Here is a 25,362-nt window from a genome sequence, read left to right on the forward strand (position 1 = left end):
TAGATGGTTCTCGCTTACACTCTGATACGAAATCTCAGCCCGTTTAATAATTCACACGTTAGAGTCCATATTAACCTCAATTTTTTAACTCAAGGTCTTTGAAATACTCAAGAAAGCCACAGGAAATCAGATTCTGTTAAGCAGCAATTTTCCAGACCACAGTCATTTCTCTGCAGCTGCACTGTGCCAACAGGCTCCAGGTTCAAATGACAGCACCTTCAAAGTGCAAAGAGCTGCAATAAGGGGCCATACTCTGGGTGCCACAAGCTTGGGAAAAGGCTGTCAGATCAAGTTCATAATCACTCTGGAAGACCTCATCTGCTGTCATCACGACTCTGTTGAAGTGACAGGACGGGAAACATTGTGAGATGTAGGTTGTGAGGAGATGCTTTTGAAGGGCTCACAGGTGAGATTCAGGTGTGACAAAGAAATGAGGCTCTCTGTGCGAGGATAAGGGAACAAGAAGAAGCAGCTGCAGTGAATCTATGTTATCAACATAGCAGCAGACTCATATCTGAAATGCATTGGACAGGTAGGACATTTGCAGCCCAGGGGGGCAACCGCACACTGCCTCCCTCCAAGCTGCCGATAGCTACGGGTACGAGCATCCTGTGGATCCATTCCATCCCCATGTTGCACCACTGCTGCAGCTACAGTACTGAGGTGCCTCTCCAAACCTCAACCAAAAAGTAATGTGTTCTTCCTGTTATGGCCAGGAAAAACAATATGCAACAGCAAATTTAAAAATACATCACATGTAAGAAAAAGAGGGCAGAACAGCACAAAGCCACAGAAACCAGAAAGTGGGAGGAAGGAAGGCAGATCATACAATGACCGCATAATGGAACATACTACATGAATATATTTTTTCAGTGCCTTAGGAGTACTATGGTGTATGTATATGCATACGTGTGCATAGATTATTGTTTATTTTAGTGGAAACACGTACTATATTTTATATTTCTTGTGAAAATGTCTAGTTTTTAAGGCAGTAGCACAGACACCTTCACCTTTGTTTTTTAATATCACGTGAAACCTTTTCTGGTCCCCACCGCCCACCCAGGAACGCACACTGGCCCTTCCAAAGGTGCTGACCCCAGGGTCGCAGGTTTCATGCTGTCTGGCACCTCTGTGGCCCATCGAGGTCATACTGTGGGTGACTACAAGCCAACACTCACACTTCTCAGTCATTGATAGAAAGACACTGAATAAAAAGGGAAAAGAAAAGGCTTGCAGCAGGGATCCCTGTCAATGAAGCTGAGTGAAGTGGGTAGGTGCAGCCACATTTCACCGTGAAAACAAACACCCCCACGTGGCAGATTTACCAACACAGATGCTCCATCCTCAGAGCAACCTGGATTCTTCTACATCGACCATTTTATTCATACCACTTGGAATGAAGGCACTTCAGACAAATGACATTTATTTAAGAACCAGGCCTGAAAATGTCGATTTGACTCCTTCCATCCAAAAGGCTGCAGAATCAATATAAACACAACGAAGGAAATGGGGAAAAAGGAAAAACAATCTGTCAAAATGCAATTAGTTCTCGTGCTTCAAGGTTGTGTGAGAATCTAAACCATTTCACTTGTGCTTTGAGAGAACAACGCCGGCGAGACTTGTAAGGTAGAGATACGAGCAGCAGTTCAACAAACCCATTCTAATAAAAAGGCTGCACATTTATCTCTGATCTACTGAACACTTCCATCAGCTTCACAAAAATACAGCAGAGGGAAATCAGTCAAAGTGAACTAGAGAGCAGCTGATAGTACAGTGGATACAGCCACTGCCTTGGAACCCAAAAGTCACAGGTTTGAATCCTTCTGATTGTTGTAATATCCTTGATTGAGGTTCTTACCTTGAAATTTACATTTATTCGTTTAGCAGACACTTCTCTCCAAAGCGACATACATCCCAGAGAACATGAAAAATGCATTACGCTAACATTCTACAGGACAGTGAATTTGTCACATACCTCTGTATAAACCAGTACACATCGCACGAGTGATGCATTAAGGTTTATCAATTTTCAGTAATTTCTAATTACACAATTAAAAACATTAACATCTACACAGTCATAGATCAGGGCAGAAGTGAGTCTGAAAGGGGTGAGTAACTCTAGTAAAACTACCCAGCTGTGTATATGAGTAAATAAATGCAGGTAGTTCTACACGATACACCACTTTGGCAAAAAGCATCAGCTAACTGAATAAATGTAAATCCAAATGCAAACACATAAAAGCAGAAAAATACCTCAGATTTCACAAAAATAATTTCTGGACAAGGGGGTGCGGTGGCGCAGTGGGTTGGGCCGCAGTCCTACTCTCCGGTGGGTCTGGGGTTCGAGTCCCGCTTGGGGTGCCTTGTGACGGACTGGCGTCCCGTCCTGGGTGTGTCCCCTTCCCCCTCCGGCCTTACGCCCTGTGTTGCCGGGTAGGCTCCGGTTCCCCGTGACCCCGTATGGGACAAGCGGTTCTGAAAATGTGTGTGTGTGTGTAATTTCTGGACAGGGTAAATCAGTGAAAGTAGGTTATTGTAACAAGCTCAGCTATGTGAGTGTTGTTTAAATGGTAAATAGTAACAATAATAAGATGTGGGCAGAATAATGCTCACACCCTCTGTAAGTATTTAAAAAAAAAAAAATTAACATTTTTGTTCTGCAGTGAAGGGTCAGTGGAAGAGCACAGAGGCTGCAGCTTTTCAGTTGCTGCTGCTGATATTGCACCACTGAGAAGGGATTACCTTCAGTCACCCTCCTCAGATTTCACCTTTAAGGTGTGTAAGTCATCTTGTTTGTCACGGAAATTAATTACAGGCAATCTTTCTTTAATTATTTGCAATCAAGCGTTCAGTTACAAGCGGAAATGAATCTGGTGAACAAAATTAGCACATGGGTGGACTCCGTTAGCAAGACATATTAAAAGCACTTCATTACATAAATAGTTACTTAAAATACGCAGGAATGAAGGGTGACTGAATTAAAATGACACAGCTCTGCAATAAACGAGTGGGAGGGGAAAAAGTAAAAGAACCGCGGGCCACTTTACTTATTAACGCATCATTCGTCATAACTGAGCGCGAGCAGTCGCAGCACATAGAAGGCCGGAGGGTCGCGAGCTCGAGCGGAAGCCCCCATTCTAACGGAAGTGAGGAAGAAGCGGGAAAAGGGCAGTTTGGAGAGGACAGGGAAAGGTTCCTCTAACAAGCATTTGGGCTATTTGAGCCGAAGAAGCAGCAGTCGGACCTTGTACGAGTGTTTTGTCTGTTCGTGCGCTTGTATTACACGTACAACGTTGTAATGCAGGTTATTTATAACACGTTATCATTATAATATGATTATGTAACCCCATAGCAGTAGCAGCTGCTGCAATCGGTTTAACTACTGCCATTAACTTAAGTTGCGATGAACGGGAAAAGGGTTAAACCGCAAGGCCATTTACAGAACTGGTTAATGGGGCAGAGCTGGTTTCTCAGGGCTCGAGTTGTGTTCTCCGTAGATCGCTACGCGTGCGCTTAAGCTCACGCACGCACAGGGGCCCTCGAGCGCTCGTTTTCTGTTTCTCGTCACTCCTACCCGCCGTCGTGCGCGCGCGCTACCTTCCCTCTTCATTCGCGCTCGCGAAGTTTTATTTGTCCGCGTTCTCCGAAATGCGCTCGTTTGCAGTTCTCGCGCTCTCGTGTGTGTCCAGACACCTGAGCACCTGGCTGGCGGGACAGGTACCGGGGTACGTTGTGTCCCGAAGTGACCTATATGAGAACAGCTGTAAATTATAGGAGTGAAAAGCCATGATGGACTGGAAAAGAGTGACACAAGTATGTTTGGAACAAACAGTTGGTAGATTTTAGAAGATAAAGCAGGTATGAAGGTGTAATGACTATGTTGGATTCTAATCATGTGAAAATATTTGGTGGCTTGAGGAGGCACTGCCAAAACAATTGTTTATGGTGTGTGTGTGTGTGTGTGTGTGTGTGTGTGTGTACTACACAGTATGTATACTACATACCCACTGAGCTATAGTCGGAGGGAATATGGCTGCATGTTAATCACACATTTTGAGCCTCCTCATGGCTCTCTCTCCTTTTATAGGTATATTTTGTTCATGAAAATGGCAGTGTAGAAAACTGCCTGCTTCCAAATGCTGTTTTTTCCACAGAAAAATTAGCCTATTGCTCAACAGGCAAATGTTTGAACCTCCTCCAAAGGTCAGCTGGAAGATGCAGTATTAATTAGCTTATGTTGGTTCAGAAACCTAGGTTTTTTGACTGTTGGTTTTATTTGAATGTGCATCAGTAACACCTCAATTTATGAGCTGGTAGTTTGTGGCAGTATTTCAGTTTCCATCATCTGATTAAAATATGAACCAATTCAAATCATCTAGTGGCAAAAGCTACTAAGTCAACAAATATGCTACCTGAGGCCAGCAGGTGGTGTAGTGATCAGTGCTGTCTCATTGCAATAAAATGAGCCCCCCCCCTGCTGTAGTACTCTTGATCAAGGTACTTCTCCTGAACTGATACAGTAAACATTACCCTGCTGCAGAAATGGAATGTACACCCACTTACTTACAGTGGTTTACTCAAGTGTCACTGGAAAAGTGAGCTGGATAATGATAGATGGGAAGGGGTGAAAGGTACATATACAAGGGAGTATCCATTGAAATGTAATAGGCATAGTAAATATGTATTGTTCCTGAGGGAACATGTTAATTGTCTTTGCAAAGGATGTAATTGTTTTCTGCTTCTTGAGGGAAACGTATAAATTGTCTGCAGGGTGATACTAGCCTGATCAGGGGGTGCAGGAGTACATTTTTAAATGGAGAAAGAGTCTTGTGAAGGATGGACTGTGGCCTGCACAACAGGTGCTGGTTTGAACTGTCACTAGGGAAATGTATTGTGCTACACAGACCAGCTGCTGGGACCCTAAGGTGCCAGTAGTGCATATGTTTATGACAAGTGTTTCCCTGTTATATTTTTGAGGAATGGACTTGTGCATGTGTGCAGATCACCCTAAGAGATCCACTAACCCCTCATCTATCATGGGCTGTTTGCTCACTGCAGCAGAAAGCAGAGTCTGTGGAGTGAAAAACATCTGTGCACTGCAAAAGCCATGTGCTTCGTGGATGTATGAATCTGAGGGAAAACAAGCATGGGGGTGGAGTACAGAGATGAGGAGAAATTAGTTCAATCTTAAGGTGATAAAATGAACAATTAGCATATTGTAACTTATGGGAGAGGTAATGGTTCAGGATTCTATTGTAGTGCAGCTGATTTAAATTTATTCTAAGACAGGGTAGCATTCTATGTCAGTGTTCCTAAGGTGCCCTGTGTACCCTGTCTCACACCCTATCCTTCCACAGTAGACTCTGGACCACAATGACCTGGCACTGAGCAAGGAGTTATTGGGATGGATGTTTTTAACATTGACAAAATAGGGAAGGCAAAGGGACTGGACCAGTGCTCAGTGTTCTTTACATCTGAAAAGCTGAACATCTCCCAACCTTGTGCCAGTGAAATAATGGCATTGAATGGCACTTTAAGAGCTCCAGTTGGGGGGCGCGGGGGCGCAGTGGGTTGAACTGGGTCCTGCTCTCCGGTGGGTCTGGGGTTCGAGTCCCGCTTGGGGTGCCTTGCGACGGACTGGCGTCCCGTCCTGGGTGTGTCCTCTCCCCCTCCAGCCCTATGCCCTGAGTTGCCGGGTTAGACTCCGGTTCCCCGCGACCCCGTATGGGACAAGCGGTTCTGACTGTGTGTGTGTGTGTGTGTGTGTGTGTGTGTGTGTGTGAGCTCCAGTTGAAGATCAACTTGTTCAACACCAGCCCATTAACTCTAAGTTCTTGGCACTGCCATAATTCTCTAAAGCCTAAAGCTTCATATTGTCACAATTCATAGGATTATTTTTGCAGTGCTGTGGGCATCAGTGTAAATGCTGGGTGCGGAGCAATACAGCACATTTGTTGGCCATCGTTGTTATTACACTTACCTGGAATCTTGTGTTTGGACTTGATGGCTCGCTCGCATTTCCGCTTTGCATTGAACAGCAGGTAGATCTGCTCTTCTTTCGTGAGCACGTCATCAGCATCCACCTGTGGGGCAGAGGATGTAAAATGGCAGCAACGGTCTCAACACCACACCCCACCTCCTCCTGCCTAAATGAGGCGAAGAATGCAGCCAGCACATCATCACTATAATGACCATCATCATCTCCCATGATTGGTGTAGAATGACAAACATGCTAAGAGATGCAGTTACTGCCTTGTGTTTTCAGCTCCTTTTTAGTGTGGATGTGCGCATGCATAGAAGCCTAATTTCTGCCCTTTATTTGCACTTTTGTTTGCACTCTGTCCATCCTTGCCTTTAGGTGCACTGCTTAAAAAAAAAAAAATTGTGTGCTTTCCAACAGCAGGGCACCAGGGGAAATGAGAATGGCTCCCTCAAACTGCAAATTCCCCAGGAATTGCAGATGGAGCACAACTTGTGTGATGCTCACACTTAGTGTTGTCACCCATGGATGGTTTACCATGCAGATACATTTCCTCTTCCAACAGAAGGGGATCTGGGACTGCGGTCCCTTTAGCGACATGTGGGCCTTGGTTCTTCTATCCGTTGTTTGAATTGCTGATGCTCTGCCAAAGGAACCGCCAGCCACCCACAATCAGAGCCAGAAATTCCTCTATCTGTGTTTTTATAAATTCAAACTGTTTAAAGACTTGGTGACAGACAAATGCTATTAATTAGCCTCCCCATCCCCTTTGTGTGTTTCTGAAATGAGTTTTTATATATATTTTATAAATGGGATTTAAAGGACTTCTGAACAGGCTCCAAGCCTCTGTGGCATTCATTGTTTTATTTATTTGAAAGGCAGCCTTTCTTGCTTTGTGCAATTGCAAAACAGGTGAAGGTGTGTGGCTCTGGCATGCAGCTCTTGGGGTGTTCCTGTGTTCATGAGTGCATGAACTTCCTAATAGACACTCAGCTGCACATTTACTCTTGTCATTTGCCAAAGTATGGCATCACAAGGATACCTTTTATGAACCAGATAAGCCTGTGAATAAACCTGCAAACTCTAGTAATATTCATATACCTTGTTAATGTTTTACATGTTCCATCTTCAAGTTGTTTAAAACTTTACTTCTGATAGGAAATACATTAACCTTTTCTTAATTTCCTCCCACCCCCCTTTTCTGGCTAAGCAGAACTTTGGCACTTTTAATGGGGAGTCCAAATGGATGAGGACTTGTTTCAGTAGGGAAGGTGTTTTCTTTCCCTGCCTTTAAAACACACCATTTATGTGGGTAAACAGTGAGAAAGAATTTATGATATATAAATACTTATCGGGAAATTTCACCTTCTTAATAAAACAGCAGTTTCTGCGTTTCCTTCTCAGCGAGGCAGAGGAACCCAGCAGGCGGCTGCACTCCTTAAACCATAAATGAACTTTTTCCACCCTTTTCTGCTTGTTTTTCATGTTTTGTATACATATTGAAATACAGTGTAAACAGGTTAGAAATCCGAATATGACAAATGATATGTTTATATTTCACAGTGGAGAACGATACTTTCCCCCTTCTGTTTTCCTGACTCCAATAGTTGGCTTGTGCTGATAAAGATGAATTACTTGATTTACATGTATATTTTATTTACGTGTTTAACTGACACTTTTCTCCAGAGTAACTTTAAATGCTGAGTTACTTCCACCGCTTTACCCATTTCCACACCAGGGTAACTGTTACTGTCTCACTTGAGTAAGTACCTCGATGAAGGAGGTAGGATTTGAACCTTGGCCCTACAATTACAAGTAAAAGATGGCAGCCCTAACGTTTGTGTCTTGTGCGCACGCACACCGATAATGGATGTCAGAGGGAAAGCTGGCTACTGATGCCTTGCCCCAATGGGAGGCCTTAGTGGTGCTGCAAGGCCAAAGCATTTCCAACACAGTTCTCCCAATACAGATGTAACCAATGTGCTCTCATCGCTGCTACAGTGCTCTCTGACTACATTAGACATGGTCACTTTTACCTTGAAGTCAATGCGGATGATGAAATCCTTAAAATAAAGAATAAGGCATAAGACCCATTTCAACAGCAGACAAGTGAAATGGGAAGGGGATGGCTGGCGGGTTTCTGTGATAAGACAAGGGTGTCAGTCCTTCTCAGTCTGCCAAGAGGAGGCAGTCTCCTCGCGCACACATGGATTTGCTGATTCGTTGTAGTGTTGCTCTGCATAAACAGGCTTTAAAAGAGAAGGCAGTAGGTGAGTAGTGCTTTTGGGGGACCCAAATGCTGTATCTGATCCCTTCAGAGGGGTCAGAGGTCACACGGGAGACAAAGCTTCCCCTTGTATACTGAACCCCCAGAGGGAGCTGTGTGCTGAGTGGCAAACACTTGTGAAAACAGTCTTACAAGAAGAGCTTATTGTTATAGCACAGACAAAACAGCTAAATGTCTTTTCCCTAAAGTTGCTGGGCTGTGGGCTTTTGTCCACCTCAGTCTGTCTGGAGTTTACATGTTCTACTTGTGTTTGTGGGTTTCCTGTTACAGCCAAAGGTGTTTCAGGAGGATCGGTAACGCAAAATTGCTCATACCATGTGCGGTGGATGGTCCTGAGAAGGACCAGTGCTTCACCAAGAAGGGGTGGCTGGATAGATGATGTTTGAACAGGCAGACATCAACTGGCATGAAATCTCATTGCAGCTTCTCTTACCATCCATCCAATTTCAGTCACTGCATGTCCTGAGCAGGGTCCTGGTGAGTCAGCCTGTCTTGGAAACGCTGAACACAAGGCTGAGGGGAGGTACAACCTGGATGAGACACCAGTCCATCACAGGGTAGCCACCCATATACAGTCACTCACATTCATACACTAAGGGCAATTGAGAATTACTGGTTCACTTGAATGGCATATTTTTGGACCATGAGACAAAACCCACATAGACACCGGGAGAACATGTAAACTGCACACAGACTTGCTCCACGCAGCTGCTGTGAGATGACAGTGCTACTTGCTGTGCCACTGTACCACCCCAGCTTCTGTTGCAATGGGCAAAAATTAACGTGAAAAAACAAATGAAAAATGCCTAATGCACGTGCTGGTATCTCTCAGTTGGAGTCTGTTCTTTCCTATATCAGGTCAAGATCCAAACTTCTACTGTAGTTTCACTTACTGAGCTGCTGTGAAATCGGCTGTTCTGCAACCATGCAAAGCTGGAATAACTAGAACCAAAACGTCAGCCAGATGTGCGTCTAGCAAACAATGCATTCGATATGTGGAAAGGTCAGTTAAACAAAAAGCTCCCGGAAAATTCCCCCAAATGCCAGCCCCGCATACAGTTTTGTTGAAAATAAGTGAGGTCTTTAATGGGCTTCAGTAGGCCACAGGTGACCCATAAAACACCTGTTTATTACAAAGTGGAAAGATTGCATTTTATTATAAACACATTTCTGAGCAGGAGCTCTTGACAGAAAAAGCCTGCACAAATAATCTCAAAGCTTCTTTAACTTATACCAGTGTAAGTTGGCTCAGTTTTCTGGAGGCTGCGTACAACTGTATAAATTGTTTACCCATTGGACCTCTTTCTCAGATCTTGCTATAAAAGCTACTGTAACTTTGCTGTGATTTATTCTTTTATACAGTAGGGTAATTTTTACTGTATTAATTCATGATAGGTACCTTGAAGGGCACTACAGCAGGAGTGGAATTTAAACCAGAAACATTCTGACCGCAAAGTGCGTGTCCTATGCTCTAATGTAGGTGATTTGGAATCATGGATATTCAGATAGTTTTATGCAGCAACTCATGTGATGAACATTGGTTCATATGGTAGAAAAAAAATTTCACTTAAGAATCACGCATCTGCATCTGTTTCTTTATGCTAATGTAATGCACACATTGTATCTTTCATGAGATGTCGCTTTAGACAAAAAGGTCTGCTAAATAAGTGTAAATGCGTAACGATATAACCAGCTGTAAGCATAAATTATAAATGATGTAAGTGGAATTAAGCACTAAAGTACTGAAATGTAGATTATGGTAGTTTAAAATGTTACCAATTTCATGCAATTTATGACATCAGAAAATCTAAAAAAAAATGTAAGTGCATTTTTTTTGTGATATGTCAGATGCAGTTTTGTAATACATTTTACATGTGTGTTGCTTTTCCAGGAAAAAGTTACTCTTCATTTGCTTTACTATTTATCTAAATGTCCAAACACAGAGCAAATAACAAAACATGGGAGACATTATGAGATCAAAGTCTATTTTCGCTTATTTTAGTGTGTAAAAGTTCCGATGGGATTTCCTCATTGTGCGCAACGCAAATGTTGTTTCCCACAGTCCCATTTGATTGAGATTCTGTACCTTTTCCCTTTCAAGGAACTGTGACTTTTCTTCTGTAAGAGAAGGTCTAGATTACCTGTAGAAAAGTTCCAGCTCCAGCAGCCTGCCGTTACAGTGATGATCGACATTGTGGTCTGTTGGCTTCATAGGCAATCTATTTCCGTTGGAGTTCTTATGAGACGATAAACTCCAGAGCAACTACATCTGGACTAAGAGCTGAAAGTTGGCTTGAAAAGTTTTGCCTTGTTGTTTTATATTGTTTTTGACTGTTACTGCCAAACATGGTTGTCTTATGAATCAATGCTATTCAGACTGTGACTCAAAACAGCATTCAGCTGCAGTAACTTTTTCCTCATTATGAACAATTGAGCCGAACCTTTTTTCCGAAGTAACTTTCAGTATGGGGTTACTAACATAAACTACTTAGTGATTTACCCATTCATTTTTACGGTCTCTGTCCAGGGTAAGGCCCTCAATCAACGATATGCAGGTAAAAGTTCAACTCAGATCCAGCTCATTCAGGTGGAAGGTGATAACTCTGTACACTATTCCACCTGCTGCCCCCACATGTGTATTGGTTCAAAGTACCGCCTTGCACTCAAAGCTCTCTAACTTACTGGTGAAGAGTAGGGACTAGTGTAGAGGTAGATACAATTTTATTCTCTCTTATCTTAAAGCAAATACAAACAGGTGTCTGATTATGAAGACAGGGGGCAGGGAAAGGAGGAAGTGCACACAGCAGTCTCGGGGAGTGGGAAAATGGCTAAACATCCAGGTGTGTATGGGGACATGCATTACCTATTACTATGTTACTTAAAAAGTGTTCAGATACTCCATCAAAAGCAGTCTCACATTGTCTGTTTAGGTAAATTCTCTGCAAATAAATTGGAATGATGAATCAAAGCAGTATAATTAAATAGCTGCAGAAAGTGATAGGTGTCTATGTAAAAGGTTTGGCCATTGTTGGATCACAAATTCCATGTTTATAAAAAAAAATATGATGGACTGATCTTCAGTCTCCTGTGTATCACAGGGCTATGAGTGCGACTGAGTATTGCTTAGGTGCTTGCAGAATGACCCACACCCATGCACAGGTCACAACAAAATGGTGGACATGTTGGGGTGAAAGGCAACAGGAGCCCTGCAACTCCTCTGAGACTAGAGGTCAGGGTCCTTCACCTCTGACCCCTCTGGGATTCCTCAGTTGGTGCTGCAGGAGTTAACAAATGGTCCAGAACTCAAGAGATGATTAAAAAAATGGACAGGCTTTAATAAAAATTCTCTAGTGTGTACAGAATTAAAGACTTTATTAGTTCAGTATGGAACAATGCCATACTCTTACTGAAAATGTATATTTGATTGCTAAAAGTAAAATGTCTTCAGTCAAATGAGTCAAAAATGTACATTTGACATGCCAATCTAGATGTCATATCTATTTAAACAAATATTAACCATCAATCTTTAATGTATTCTGAAATGTCAGTAAATTCATGTCCTGTGTGGTCTTTCTTTGAGGGATTGTAACTGCAGCACTGTGTGTTAAAGAAATTTATAATTCTGCGAGGTTTCATTTTGTATTGAAAAGCTATGTTGGCTAAAAAAAAAAAAAAAAAAAAACACACAGGCAAACACAAATAAGCAGACACACACAGAGAGATATTCATATTTCAAATAGCCTGTTTTTGATTTTAGTACTGAAAGCCTGAGTGCTTCTCCAGCAGAGCATGCAGTCCAATAATGTTTATATATGATAATGAGAAAAGTGTTTCATAAGGTAACTTGTAATCCGTAACTACCAATGTTTCCGAGGGGGAGTTACCCCGACAAGCCCCAGCTGAATGATGCACGATGCGAATGTCCGCCACCTCGAGTGCCCTATGGCGCTGATGCCGGGATTAAATCACAAGGCCATTGCACGCCTTTCATTGGATTATGGGGAAAATTTTATTGTGTGCCACATGGATTTTTGCGTAAAATCTGTACAAACTGTGCCCTTGTGTACCCCTGTTGCGCATTCATTGAGTGTTTCCTGCACCGGGTGAGTCGAGGACACACGCAGCGACAAAGTGAAAGGGATGCAGGGCAAAGGGTATGGGGCTCTGAGCCGGGTGTATCCGGGTTCCTCACTGCCGCAGTGATGCAGCTACCTGCAGCTTCAAGTCACACAAAAACAGGACAGCAGGTGATGCAGTAGTGAAGAGTGTTGGTTTGAAGCCTGCTCCTGTACTGACTCCGCAGAGTAAAAATTGCACCCTGCATTAGAAATGGGCAGGTCACTGTAAAACTTATACTACAAGTTGCGATGGACGCCGCTTTGGACAAAAGCATCTGCTAAATGAATAAATGTAAATGTAAGTTGCGTCAGACTTGGTGTTGCATCAATAATTATTATAAAGCCAATAAAAGCACCGAAAATAGAGATGTCAATATTCATTGTTCGGTAATGTTGATCATACATGATTTATCAACAGTGCCACCTGAACTGTAAAGCACGTTGCATACTACACCAAGGAGCACACATTTTGTTATCTTAATCTTCTTTAAGATTAGGTGAAAGAATGAAAACACAAAAATGGCAGCGTTACAATGGAGAAACATCCTTGGCCTTTGAACTACACTTTTCCAAGAACTTGCTAGAGAGGAGAATGAAAATGAGGTCTATTTTTAGCTCCACCATTAAATAACTTTAAATTGCGGGATGTGAAGCGCACTGTGCATGCTGAGCATGTAGTCACTGCCATCGGTGGTCTGGCCAAGGACTCACCTCCTTCACAAGTGCCAGTTAAGTAGCTTTGCACGTTCGAATTTTAACAACGAGGTAGCCGGTGGAACGAGTCTCCTGTAAGGTGCGGGCAGCCCAGGCAAGCTGCGGACTGACTGTGGGGCTGTAAACGTGTATGCAGCGACAGCCACGGCGAGGCCCCTTGATAAAGGGCTCTCTTTGAGACCAAATGGTTTTATCCACCAGTGTTTTCTTGACCTTTTTGGGCCAAAATAAGGAAGTTCATTCTGAACGCTGAATGGAGTCACAGAGGGAAGACATTCATGGTTTTGCATGGTAAACAACCACAAATGGAACACGAGTTTCCACAGGTGGACCAAGATAGATGCCAATGTCCAATGTTCCAGCGCCCACACCAGGCAGCGCGGGCTGAGCGACAAGAGCGTCTTTGACAAACGCAACTCGCTCCCGGTTTGTTACCACTCGTACCGGCAGCTATTTACAAGTAAAATGAATAAGTCAACCAAAAAAGGTTCCAGGCCAGCGTGCAGAAGTCTCTGACTTTAAATCGTCATTTATACAGTTTGATGTGGAAACAAAACACACAGTGGCTGACATCTTCCTTGACACGATCACTTCCCGTTGTTATTATTTATTTCCATGATTGCTCCCCTCGCGCCGCCCAAACAGTTCTGACCCGTCAAGGTATGGACTCCACAAGCCCTCTGAAGGTGTCCTGTGGTATCTGGCACCGGGATGTTAGCAGCACAGAAGGTGCTTCTCTTTACACGTGGATATTCAAAACTCTTTTCCATCAGATACTTTCAGTTTTTACTGTTGCCTTCTTGTCAGACTTATTTTATCCTTAATTTTATTCACATAATTCTCTGACCATATGACTGCAGGATAACTTATTTATTAATTTTGCTGACACCTCTACAGAGCGGCTTAAAATATTAGGTTTGTAGACTAAGCTACTTACACTGATTTACCCATTCATACAGCAGGTAAATTTTCAATTCATCAGTTCAGGGTAAGAACTTTAATCAAGCGTATGACAGCAGGAGGGGGGATCTGACTCCAGCTCTAACCATTGCTGTGGCTGTGCACACTAGATACACAAGCTATCTGTGAAAGGTGCTATATAAATACTGTAAGGTGTCTCCATTATCAGTCCAAACACACATACATGTGGCCATACCACACCAAACGGGAGAATAATCATGTCATCTAAAATGGATTCAGTGAAAAAGCTCCAGGGGATTGAAGAGAAACCATTTTCATCACTGGGTCAGTGAGATGAGACTTTCATGGCTTTCGAATTCAAACCTGAACCGGTAAACCTTGCTGATGCTTGATGGTGTAGAATCTTAATGTGTACTAATTTAGCCGGTGCTTTTCTTTTAAGTGATATACAGGTCAGGGCAAACAAAATGCATCAACAACAGGAGAAGAGTTACAGATATAGACCAGCAATTTCCCAAGTACAATCAGTTTGCCCAGTACCATTGTTTTTGCAAGCGATTGATGTAGCTGTCAGGAGAGAAGTGGCTCTGAAAGAGGTGGGCTTATGTGTCTTCTTGAATGCTGTCAGGGATTCAGCAGCTCTGAGGGACAGAGGGTGTTCATGTTGCCTCTTAGGAAACAGAACTGAGAACCAACTGACTTTTGATTTTGGACCCTTGAGAGTGGGACCACCAAGTGGCCAGAGGTGGAGGAGCACAGTGCTCTTGCCGAACTGTAGGAAGCAATCAGGTCCTGTAGGTATTGGGGTGCAGATCCTTTAACCTCTTTGTAAGCCTTAACCAGAGAAGTTGAACTTGACACAGGCAGCTACAGGAAGCCAGTTGAGATACATGGGAGTGCTTTGGCAGGTTGAACACAACACTTATTATGAACTTATATTTGGTTGTTTTCCTTAAGATCTATTTTTTACACTGGTGAGCTGTCCAAGGCCGCTGAGGGTTGTACATGTCAGCAGTACCTTCATCAACAGCTGACCGCATCGCAGGCACAACAAGCCCCTGCCGCACCCCGTCTGTGTGCCAAATCCACTCACAGTCATTTAGTGTGTGTGTGTATGTGTGTGTGTGTGTGTTTGTGTGAGAGAGAGACAAGATGGATAGCAGCCATGGGTACGGGGGAAAAAGGCTGTCACACAGACTGACAGAAACTTGGCCTGGGATTTACCCATAAAAGACCCTATTTTTATTTATTAAATCAAATGAGACCTGCATGATGTATGATGTCTGTGTCTAATAATGAGTCTTTATCGGTCTCTTTCTGCTTGAGTTTGATCACGCCCTTGTTTACTCTGTTTTCTAAGGCATTACGTACAAAAGTGAAAGTGACTCAGAGAAGGCAGAATTATTTATACTTATAATGTAACTGTTTCTGTTGTCTGTGTACTTTGTTGCAAGTCTTTGTTCTTTGTTTTATGTGTTTGCGTATTGGCTGTATGTCTCTTTACCGGATCCTGGACGCAACTGAATTTCCCCCTGGGATCAAGTATTTATCTACCAAGCCATCTATCTAAAAGGTGCAACGATTAAACACTTTCCAAAGTTTTCACAGCGTTCCCTTTCTGCACAGATGTTCAGCAGACACCTGAGATGAATTTCACGGTGATGAGTAAGCGCAGAATGCCACAGAGATGCACACAGGCCTTCATCAGAGAGCACAGGGGACCCGTTGTGGCCCTCCTTTCCAAAAACTGCATTCCCATATGTGATGTCAGAGATGTTCCTGGTGATGCTGAAGCATCTGGAGGCCTTGCAAAGACTGATCATCTAGCATTTTGTTGTACGGAGTACAAACATTAAACAGCTTTTTGTTCTCGAAATGTCTTGTTCAAAGGGGTTTTTAAAGTCTGCTCTCTTGCTGTAGGCTCCAGGTGTGTGTCACTGTGTCACCGAGGTGCAGATTCTGTGTGGAATCACCTTCTGGAATCAGCCCACTGGGCAGTCAAAACAAGATAAAGGTGGAAGCAGAGTGTAGATTTACACTACCCAGGTGGGTTCTAACGTGACCTGGCCTGAGTTTTGACCTACTGGTACTCAGCGTTTGCACTCGAGCTCTGAAATCTCCAGGAGGTGTGTGTTCTTGCCCGCAGGTTAGACACACATAGCATAAACACACCTGTCTCCCCACTGTGTCATTCTCACACTTCACACACGAGGAGGAAGATGACAATAGAAGCAGACAAGGTGCGCGGCACATGTATTCAGAGGACGTGAACGAGCATGGACCAGGACGGCAGCGCACCGAAAGTAATGTGCAAAGCCACGTGCAGCCATCAGAGTACCGTAGTACTGGCAGTGAAACACTGTAACTCGAACGGCCCTCAGGAAAATGATAGTGGCCCCTTTCATCTGCACCGAGGTGTAATTTTGGATCAGGCCTTCCCCTGAGGAGGATCATGGGTAATTAGTCTGCGCCTCGTGATTATTTTTGAAAACTATTCCCCTCTCCATTGGCCGAAATCCCAGCCACCAAAGTAAACAGAACTCCTCACAGGGGGAAGCATGCACATTCTTATTTACAGCATTTCTTTCAAAATACAGTATTCTTTATGTTAAAGCCTCATGGCAGAGGGCCAACAAGAAAATTTTTAAAAAACTGTATAAATATATGCTGTTTCTAACCATTCCAGCTTCACACCCTGCCCCCAGCTAAGCAGTGAAATGAATTCATAATCCATTTTAATCCCCTTTTTCCTGATAATCCGTGAGTCAAAATCCATTTATTTGGTGAGACAAATTGACAGTATTGAGCGTTCCGTCTTCTGCAGTAACAACTGATGCAATATCGGGCTGAAATATGCCAACAGGGTCATTTGTTATGGGTTATTATTCATAATTTTCACTTTCAAATAAGACTGTTGAACAAAATATTCACTACTGAAAGTTAAATCCATTTCTGTGCAGCAAAGTACCACCTCAGCAAAGTAACAGTTTGCATAAGCAATAATAAGATACATAAAGGGAGTACATTTTACTCAGTTACTTGTATGTTTCCCACTGTGTTGATGTAATGCTGCCAAGTACAATTCATACGTTTCACTGCATGCACGATGCATTGCTTTGGTAGTTTATGCTGGGTGCGTAATGTACAGAAAAAAGATGTGCTGCACCAACACTAACCGACTAATTAACATTAATTAGCATGGATACTGAGATAACAAATCCCCCAATAGATATTATGAAGTAATACTTTCACAGAGATAAACTCAAAAGGACCCTGGGGGACTATCTAAAGGAGACTTTGGGAACACACATTTAGTTAAAATATTCATCATAAACTGTATGTATTCCTGAAGCTTTATAATAATTATTTTCATTGCTGTCACTTAGTTACATTTAAGATCTACTAGAATCTGCCCTGGAATATAAAACAAAAGGGGGCATTTTCTAAGGGTACAAGGTGTTTAAGGAAAGCTCTTATTACCCTTTAATTAATTTGATTATTATCAAATTGCCTTTGGTGCCCGAGGTCAAAAAGACTAAGGAAGCTGTTGCAAATACTGCTGAACCTTCAAACAAGAAGATCACAGACTATTAAACATCCATTAGTAGAATATTGGGGGGTGCGGTGGCGCAGTGGGTTGAACCACAGTCCTGCTTTCCGGTGGGTCTGGGGTTCGAGTCCCGCTTGGGGTGCCTTGTGATGGACTGGTGTCCCGTCCTGGGTGTGTCTCCTCCCCCTCCAGCCTTACGCCCTGTGTTACCAAGTAGGCTCCGGTTCCCTGTGACCCCATATGGGACAAGCGGTTCTGAAAGTGTGTGTGTGTGTGTGTGTGTGTGTGTGTGTGTGTAGTAGAATATTTTATTTGTTTCCAGTTGAAACATGAATGTTCCCAAGTTATTTGACTGAATGGCATTAAATGGTTTTTAAAATTAAACATTAATAGAAACACTGAGGGAAATGAACACAGATTAAAGGACCTTGGCAGCGACGCCAGGTAAAGCCTACTTTATTTTTTCGTTGAGGGCTGTATATAATATGTGGAATATTTTAACAAAAAGAGGGTCTTTAAAGCAGTTCCCTTAGTAAAGAGGTACTCACCTTAATTAAGAAAACCCCTTTCTTAACAACAAAACAAAATATCATTACAATAAAAAAGTTTGAATCCAATTATTCAATTTTACCAAATCAGTCTCAGATGGAAATTCAAATGCCTCAGATTAATGACTCAGAAATACATCGGCAAATATTATTGTTTTTTGTCAGAATATATCAAACCTAGTATTTTATGATATAATTATTTGGTAAACAGCATTTTCTATTGTTCACTGAATAGATTAGGAAAAAACACTATATACAGTGTTGTTGTATCATAAGACCCACTTTTTCCAATACATGTGAAAGCACAGGGCTATAATTAGTATAATCATATATAGTTATTAATACCAGGGTGGCACAGCAAGTAGTACTGCCACCTGTAGGTTTAAATCTGGCAGTTATGTGTGGAGTTTGCATATTCTCCCCACATCTGTATGCGTTTCCTCCCACAATACAAAGACATGGAATTCAGGTGATCTGGTGATGTTAAATTGCCTGTAGTGTGTGACTACCTTGCGATTGACTGGTGTCCTGTCCAGGGTGTACCCCCTTCAGCCTTGCACCCGGTGATTCTGGGGTAAGCTTTGGACTACCATGACCCTGCAATTACTGAAAATTGATGGATAGTTATTAATACCATGAATAACAATAACAGCGAATCATTAATTAATAGGTATTTGTTGGTGGGTGGTGACTAACAGGCAGAGAGTGGGGTGGACCGTGACAGACAGCTCTTCGCTGCACTCCCTGCCAAGGGCCAACTGGTGACGAGCAGCTGCTATTGACTGACGACATCTACAGCAGTTGGTCTGAGGATGGGAGCAGCTCAGTATTCTGAGGTATGTTATCCATTTTTCTGCTGACTTTGGTTGTCTCTGGTTTAGTTTTGTTTCCTTGCTGAATTAAGGTCCTTTTTCTTTGTGAAGTCTACTGTCCAGGCTGAAGGTGCTTATTTGTATTTTAAAAAAAAAAATAAATATATATATATATATATATATATATATATATATATATATATATAGCTGACTAGCAGTTAGAGAGCTTGTTACCTGTTAAGTTTCTTTCCCTTAAGCTGGTAAACTATCTGAAATATTCCATTAAGCAGTCCTGACAGCTGACACTTTTTCTCCTTCTGGACTTCAGTGTTGCACCTCTGGCTATAGCATGGTGAGAAAGCAGAGGTTCTTTGCTGCTGTGATGCACTTACAGTTTTGTCCAAAGTCCATGGCTCTTTTCCGGAAAGAATTGACAATTTCCATCAACATGCGGTTTATTCCTGGTCTTTGCCTCTGTCATCTTTCTGATCCTTTAACAGGATGTTGTTTGGACCAAGCAGACAGAGGGATAAACTGGTATCTGGAAGAGTGCTGATTCAAAATACAGAACAACCACCATTCTTGCAGCCTTTAATTTAAAAACTACTTACTTTCTTCGGTAAGCAATGTTTGATAATAGTGCATGTTTTATCTGGGATAACCACACACACACACACACACACACACACACACACACTTTCAGAGCCGCTCGTCCCATACGGGGTCGCGGGGGACCGGAGCCTACCCGGCAACACAGGGCGTAAGGCCGGAGGGGGAGGGGACACACCCAGGACAGGACGCCAGTCCGTCGCAAGGCACCCCAAGCGGGACTCAAACCCCAGACCCACTGGAGAGCAGGACCCAGTCCAACCCACTGCGTCACCGCGCCCCCCTGGGATAACCATTAAGCAGCAATTTGCTACTACATGAAGTTTGGGAGGAAAGTGGGACTGTGTTTTAAGTTCTACCTTTCATATTCCTTCATTAGGTACTTCTGTCCCTTACAATACATATAAAAACAGTGCAGCTACAGTGCAGGTGGTATTATCAAGTCACTTATCTGACCTCTTTCTGAAGTGATAAGGTTTGTATGTTGATACTTTTTTTTTTTTTAACAAAAAAAAAAAAGAAAAGATGCATTGGTTCAGAGTAAGGGCAGTTCTCATTGATCCAAACGGAGCCATTGCCTTCTAAGCCTCAATGTTTTAGCTCCCAATGTACAGTTCCAGCACATTATTGGTAAACCCTGTCAATAATTCATGTTGAAAATGAAGGTTCCTGAGGTAGTCATTCTTCAGCAACTATGTTGTCACAGCCAGAAAGGAGTCAGCTCTGAAACACAGGTTATCTCCATTGGAAAAGTATCTGAACAAAAGGAAATCTTACCAGTTAAAGTAACTAAATGTAATTCTGATATATATATTTTCTTATGTGGTGCTGGTGGATCAGATGCCAGATTTAGTGAACAGTGTGGCCTTTTCAGAAATACAAAAAGTGTCTGAAATGTCACATTGTGGCTCCTAAATGAAAAGTCTGCCAAAGTGCAACAATAGCAATGATTCCAACATGAAACATGGGCCCAAATGTACACTGATCTGGTGGTTATACATGTTTCTACATGTTCAATATGTCTGACATTCTTTGTAACTTTAATGTGAAGTGGGTTTCTCTGACACCTCTGTCTGCGTGTGGTAAAAAATGCAGGGCCTAGTTTCCCGTTCGCTTCTGCAGATGTGATATGACATGAATGTGGGCCTGGTGCTATTTATCACACGTGGCCAGAAAGTCTGCTGAAGTACATGGTAACCCATGGCTTTGACGCAAATGTCTTAGGAAGGCACTCGTGCAGCTGCATCAGGGCAGAAGCTTGTACGGTTGCAGGAGCCTGGCAGGCAGGTGAATGAGGAAGCATAAAGCAAAGGAAATGTTGCTTCATTTCTATATGGGCAGAGGGATCCAGCATGCTATTCAGTGGAAGAAATGACAGAATTTCAAGATCAGTACCCAGAATCAGATCCCACCTCCTGCTATAGCGTCCTCAATCAAGGTAGCTTACCCTGATTTCATACAGCAAAAATTACCCTGGTGTGCAAGTAAATTTTGGTAGGGTGACTTGGAGAAAAGCTCCATGCACATATCTATGAGATATTCATATTATATAAGGACAGCTGGTAGTGTAGTGGTTAGAGCTGCTGCCTTTGGCTCTAAAGGCCACAGGTTCATTCTACACCTCTGACTGTAGTAGCCTTGAGCAAGGTCCTTACCCTAAATTGTTCCTGTAAAGTTACCCAGCTGCATAAATGAGGAAATAATTGTAACTTTAACATTGCAAGTCACTTTGGAGAAAAGCATCAGCTAAATGAATAGATTTAAATGTCATATTCAAGTAACTGTTCAGTTTAATACTTCAAAAATCAAGATCATTGTATCATGTTTGTGGTTTGTCATGGAAACTTCAGGGCATGTATAGTGGTTGTTCAGCTGGGAGACCCAAAAAAAGACCCCAGTCAAATCTGTTCTTATACTTGATCATTATTGCTTTAATGATTTCACTGGATGAGCTGAGTGTGTCACTCTTGGGACATAGTTACTGTAGCAACAAACACATTATAAGCACCCACAGCTACTGAACTGTAAGCTGGCACAAAAAGTATAAAGTAAAATTGATATATGTGATTGTTGTTCTTTCCTCCTTTGATAACAGTTAAAAAAAAAAAACATTTTGCAAGACAGGAAAAAGCATTTTTGCTATTATCACTACCTCTTGATGTATGGAGTTCTGAAAACAAGTTTTAAGTTCATGCTGTTCACTTTAGTAGCATAGTTCAACAAAATATTATTGCAGTCTTTTGTAAGTGATGCTATGGGTCAAGTGGGAAGAGATAACGGGGTTGGCAGGCCTGTGGAAAATGAAGATATGCTCAGATACGCTAATATCCTGTTTGTTTGAATAAGCGAATTTGCTTACTTTGGACTAATCATATCTGCCGATAGCATTCCCCCTTTTCTCCCAACTTCCGCTCAGGGCATCTCTTTATTAGTTCTTCTAATGCTGTAAATATCTCCACAGTGAGTTGACAATAGCTGTCATGACTTGCGGTCAATAGTACATGCTTCATTTTATAGGCGTCCCACAGCTGTTCCATGTCTTTCAACATGTGTACTGTAGGCTCTTTTATGGTCTTGTGCTTCATATTCATTTTTTCCCCTAGGTTGTTAAATACTGGATGACTGCTTTGAATTATTTTTATGTCTGTGTGTGTGTGTGTGTGTGTGTGTGTATAGATATATACACACACACATAAAGGCAAGCTTCTGGTTAATATACGTGCATAATTAAAAATAAACAAGCATACCTGCTTGCTGGCTCAAGGCTGCCACTACAGGATGAAATTAAAATGATTTACATTCCAAAATGCCTAATATTTGCTGGCGATTGAATTAAATATTCTTTCAGGTCACAAATGATCTGAAAGATACTTTTCAATGTTTTTTGGGGTGTAACATTGACAAATGTATAGAACGTTAACCATAGTGGCCTCAAATAGAAATAGCCTTTTATTGTTCTAGGTACATAGAATATCTGCAATATATAATTTGGTATTAAACTTTTCTGTAGATTATAAGCGCAGACAAAAATTTAATAATGTGCATATTATACAGCTGCAGGAGATATTTCCTGTTTAAGCTGTTTCCGAAGGACTTTGGTAATGATCTCCAAATCTTCTTAGACAAGGGATACTAATGAGTAATAAATTAGACTGAAAGAATTTCATTTTATGGCCACAGCTTAATTGATTCATAAATCAAGTTTTATTTGTGTAGTGGTGAGAAATTATGAAATTGGAAAACATTCTGTGATGCTCCACAGAGCTGCTCTATCATCTCACAGGCCAAACCAAAACATATCACAATGGGTTCATTGCCTTCAGTGTCAATAAATCATATGAAAATATGTACCCTGCATATTAAAATATCTATATATCAGATTAATAATCACAATGCATGGTGAGTGAAACCACATGTAATAAAACATAGATAGCAAGAAGGTTCCACCTACATAGTATACAATGGAACAATTTTTCGAAGTTCTTTCTTTTTTTTGCGTTGATTATGACTACAGTTTAATGATTACAAAAAAATACCATTAATTCTTGTAGAATTTCAGTTATAGTTTGGTACCTTACAACCATTGGAAGACTCTAGAAGGCACCTGAACATTCTAGAAAGCATCAGATCCGAAAAGGTATTGGTATCTTTGGTGCTTGAAACCTGGTGCCAAAATTCACCAACTACAAGAATTTTGAATATTTTTCTAAAAACTGACAGACTGCACAAACTAATGCCAAAAGTATGCTTAATCTAACAAAACTGAATGGAAAATGCAAAAAATCAACAAATTTCTGTTACATGTAGTTACTAATGTCTTCTAGTAGCTTCTAGCAAGGAATTGCATATGTACAGTATGTGACAGAACAGGCTAAAGTAAAGCTGACATGTTGAATTAGCTGCCTTAAGCCCAGTTAAGCTGGGGAATTACAACTGTTTTAAGTTACTGCTTAAATGTACTGTCTCAAGTCAAGACTTAAATACCCTACATGGTGTCACCACTAAAGGTGCTGCCTTGAGTCTGACTTCAATTCACTGCCTCAACTCTCCACTTGAGCATGTTGTCATATGTGCATGTACTGACTGGCTCAGGCTGATCTAGCCATGCCATATTACCCTATTACCCATCTGTTGCACTGACCCGAGGCAGCAAGCTGTAGTCCTTGGAAAAAAACTACTCGTCCTTTGTCTCATTTGCTAAGAAAAGCCAGTATAAGATGCAATTTGCAGCACATACTGAAATCGCTCCTTCATTCAGGGACGTGCAGCACAAAATCAATTTTTCTTGACCTTTTGTCTTCTGAACTGAGGGCTTTAGGTCTTTATTTTAATCAGGTCATCTACCTCTAAACAAACATCCATCCATGATAGTCATAATGCAGGGTTGTGGTGGTCCAGAGCCTATTCTAGAAATACATGGTGTGAGGTAGAGTTCACCTTGGATGTTATGCTGCTTTATCACAGGGCAATCATATATATATATATATATATATATATATATATATATATATATATATATACACACAGTAATTGCTATTCAGTCACACCAGTTCACCTGAACCTATGTCAGCACATGCAGAGCAAACCCACCCCAACACAGGGAGATGATGCAAACTGTACACAGACTGAGGCAGTCAACCTGCTGCTCCACCGTGCCACCCTCTACATAAAAAGATGTTGAACTTCACACTTGACATTGGTGCCTTTCAGCTGTTTCATTCTCATTATCCCAAACACAACTTCTCTCAACAGTCTCGTGTTCATAAGCTGAAATAAAGGGCTTGTCAAAGGGATCACTTTTCAGTAAAAACCCGAGTCTTTACACCAAGCAGATTGCTTTTGTGTAATTGCACAACTGAATACAAAATCTGTGATACCCCAACGGGGGGGACTTACATAACTGTCTTGCTAAATGGAGCCTTTGTGCCTATAGGGGATTATGCATTTCTGCCCCTTTTTTCTATGATAAAAAATTTAACTGTGTTGAGAAGGACAAAAACACATAATCCCTTATAGGCACAAAAGCTATGGCCGTACAAGGCTCCCTGCGGAAACCACGAAAACCGTCGCCTTCTGTCAGATTCAAGGCTCTTGAAGGTGCTTCCACAGGTTGTTGATCCACAGGCCCTAGAGGCTGGAACCTCCAGTCACTGGCGAAAAACACAAATTATATAACAAAATACACCACCTATCATTCATCTATTTGCCCCGTGCTCTACGGGCTCTCTGTGACACAAGAGCATCTGTCCACTGCTGTATCCTGGCTCTGTAGCCTTTTCATTGTTAACATGATAAGGAAGTAGACAGCTGAGTGTGGTACTTTAGTCTTCTCTACAGTAAAGACCAACATATAGCCCCCCCCCGCCTTGTCAAGTTTGGCCTTAAGGTTGATACCAAGAAGGGCATGAATCTTTTAGAAGCTCTGAAATTATTTGCTCCAGTTACTCTGAGTTGTATCTCTTGGACTTTCTTGCAGAAATAAAGTGAAAAGGTTTTGAACCCCATTCCTCGAGCGAATCACTATTATAGTCTGATTTTAGAGAGACCATGTACACTTGGGACAATGAATGATATGAATTCTGAAGATAATAACTTCAGCTGAACTACAAGAAACGGTGTACGATACAGTACACTCAAGTGTTCGGGCTTTGAACAGCATCGAGCTCTGGTGTTCACCAACATGGTCAGAAATTACAGGCTTCCATCACAGCTCACACTTCATCACGTAGCTGAGAAATAATATTCCGAAAGAATTTGCATTGCAGAATGTAAAGGGTCTGTATTTCGCTGGCACAGGTACGTGTTTGTTGAAATACTTGTTTT

General features: G+C 41.9%; 1 protein-coding gene across 1 annotated transcript in view; it reads right to left on the reverse strand.

The window, feature by feature from the left end:
• The window catches only part of pth1r (parathyroid hormone 1 receptor), a 67,875-nt gene that overhangs the window by 23,176 nt on the left and 19,337 nt on the right, over window positions 1–25,362 (reverse strand). The window contains exon 2 of the mRNA XM_018747639.2: window positions 5,981–6,083. Coding sequence (XP_018603155.1) covers window positions 5,981–6,083 — 103 coding nt within the window. The remainder of the gene's footprint in view (window positions 1–5,980; window positions 6,084–25,362) is intronic.

This window comes from Scleropages formosus, chromosome 7 (genome assembly GCF_900964775.1).
Source record: "Scleropages formosus chromosome 7, fSclFor1.1, whole genome shotgun sequence".
NCBI classification, from domain to species: domain Eukaryota; kingdom Metazoa; phylum Chordata; class Actinopteri; order Osteoglossiformes; family Osteoglossidae; genus Scleropages; species Scleropages formosus.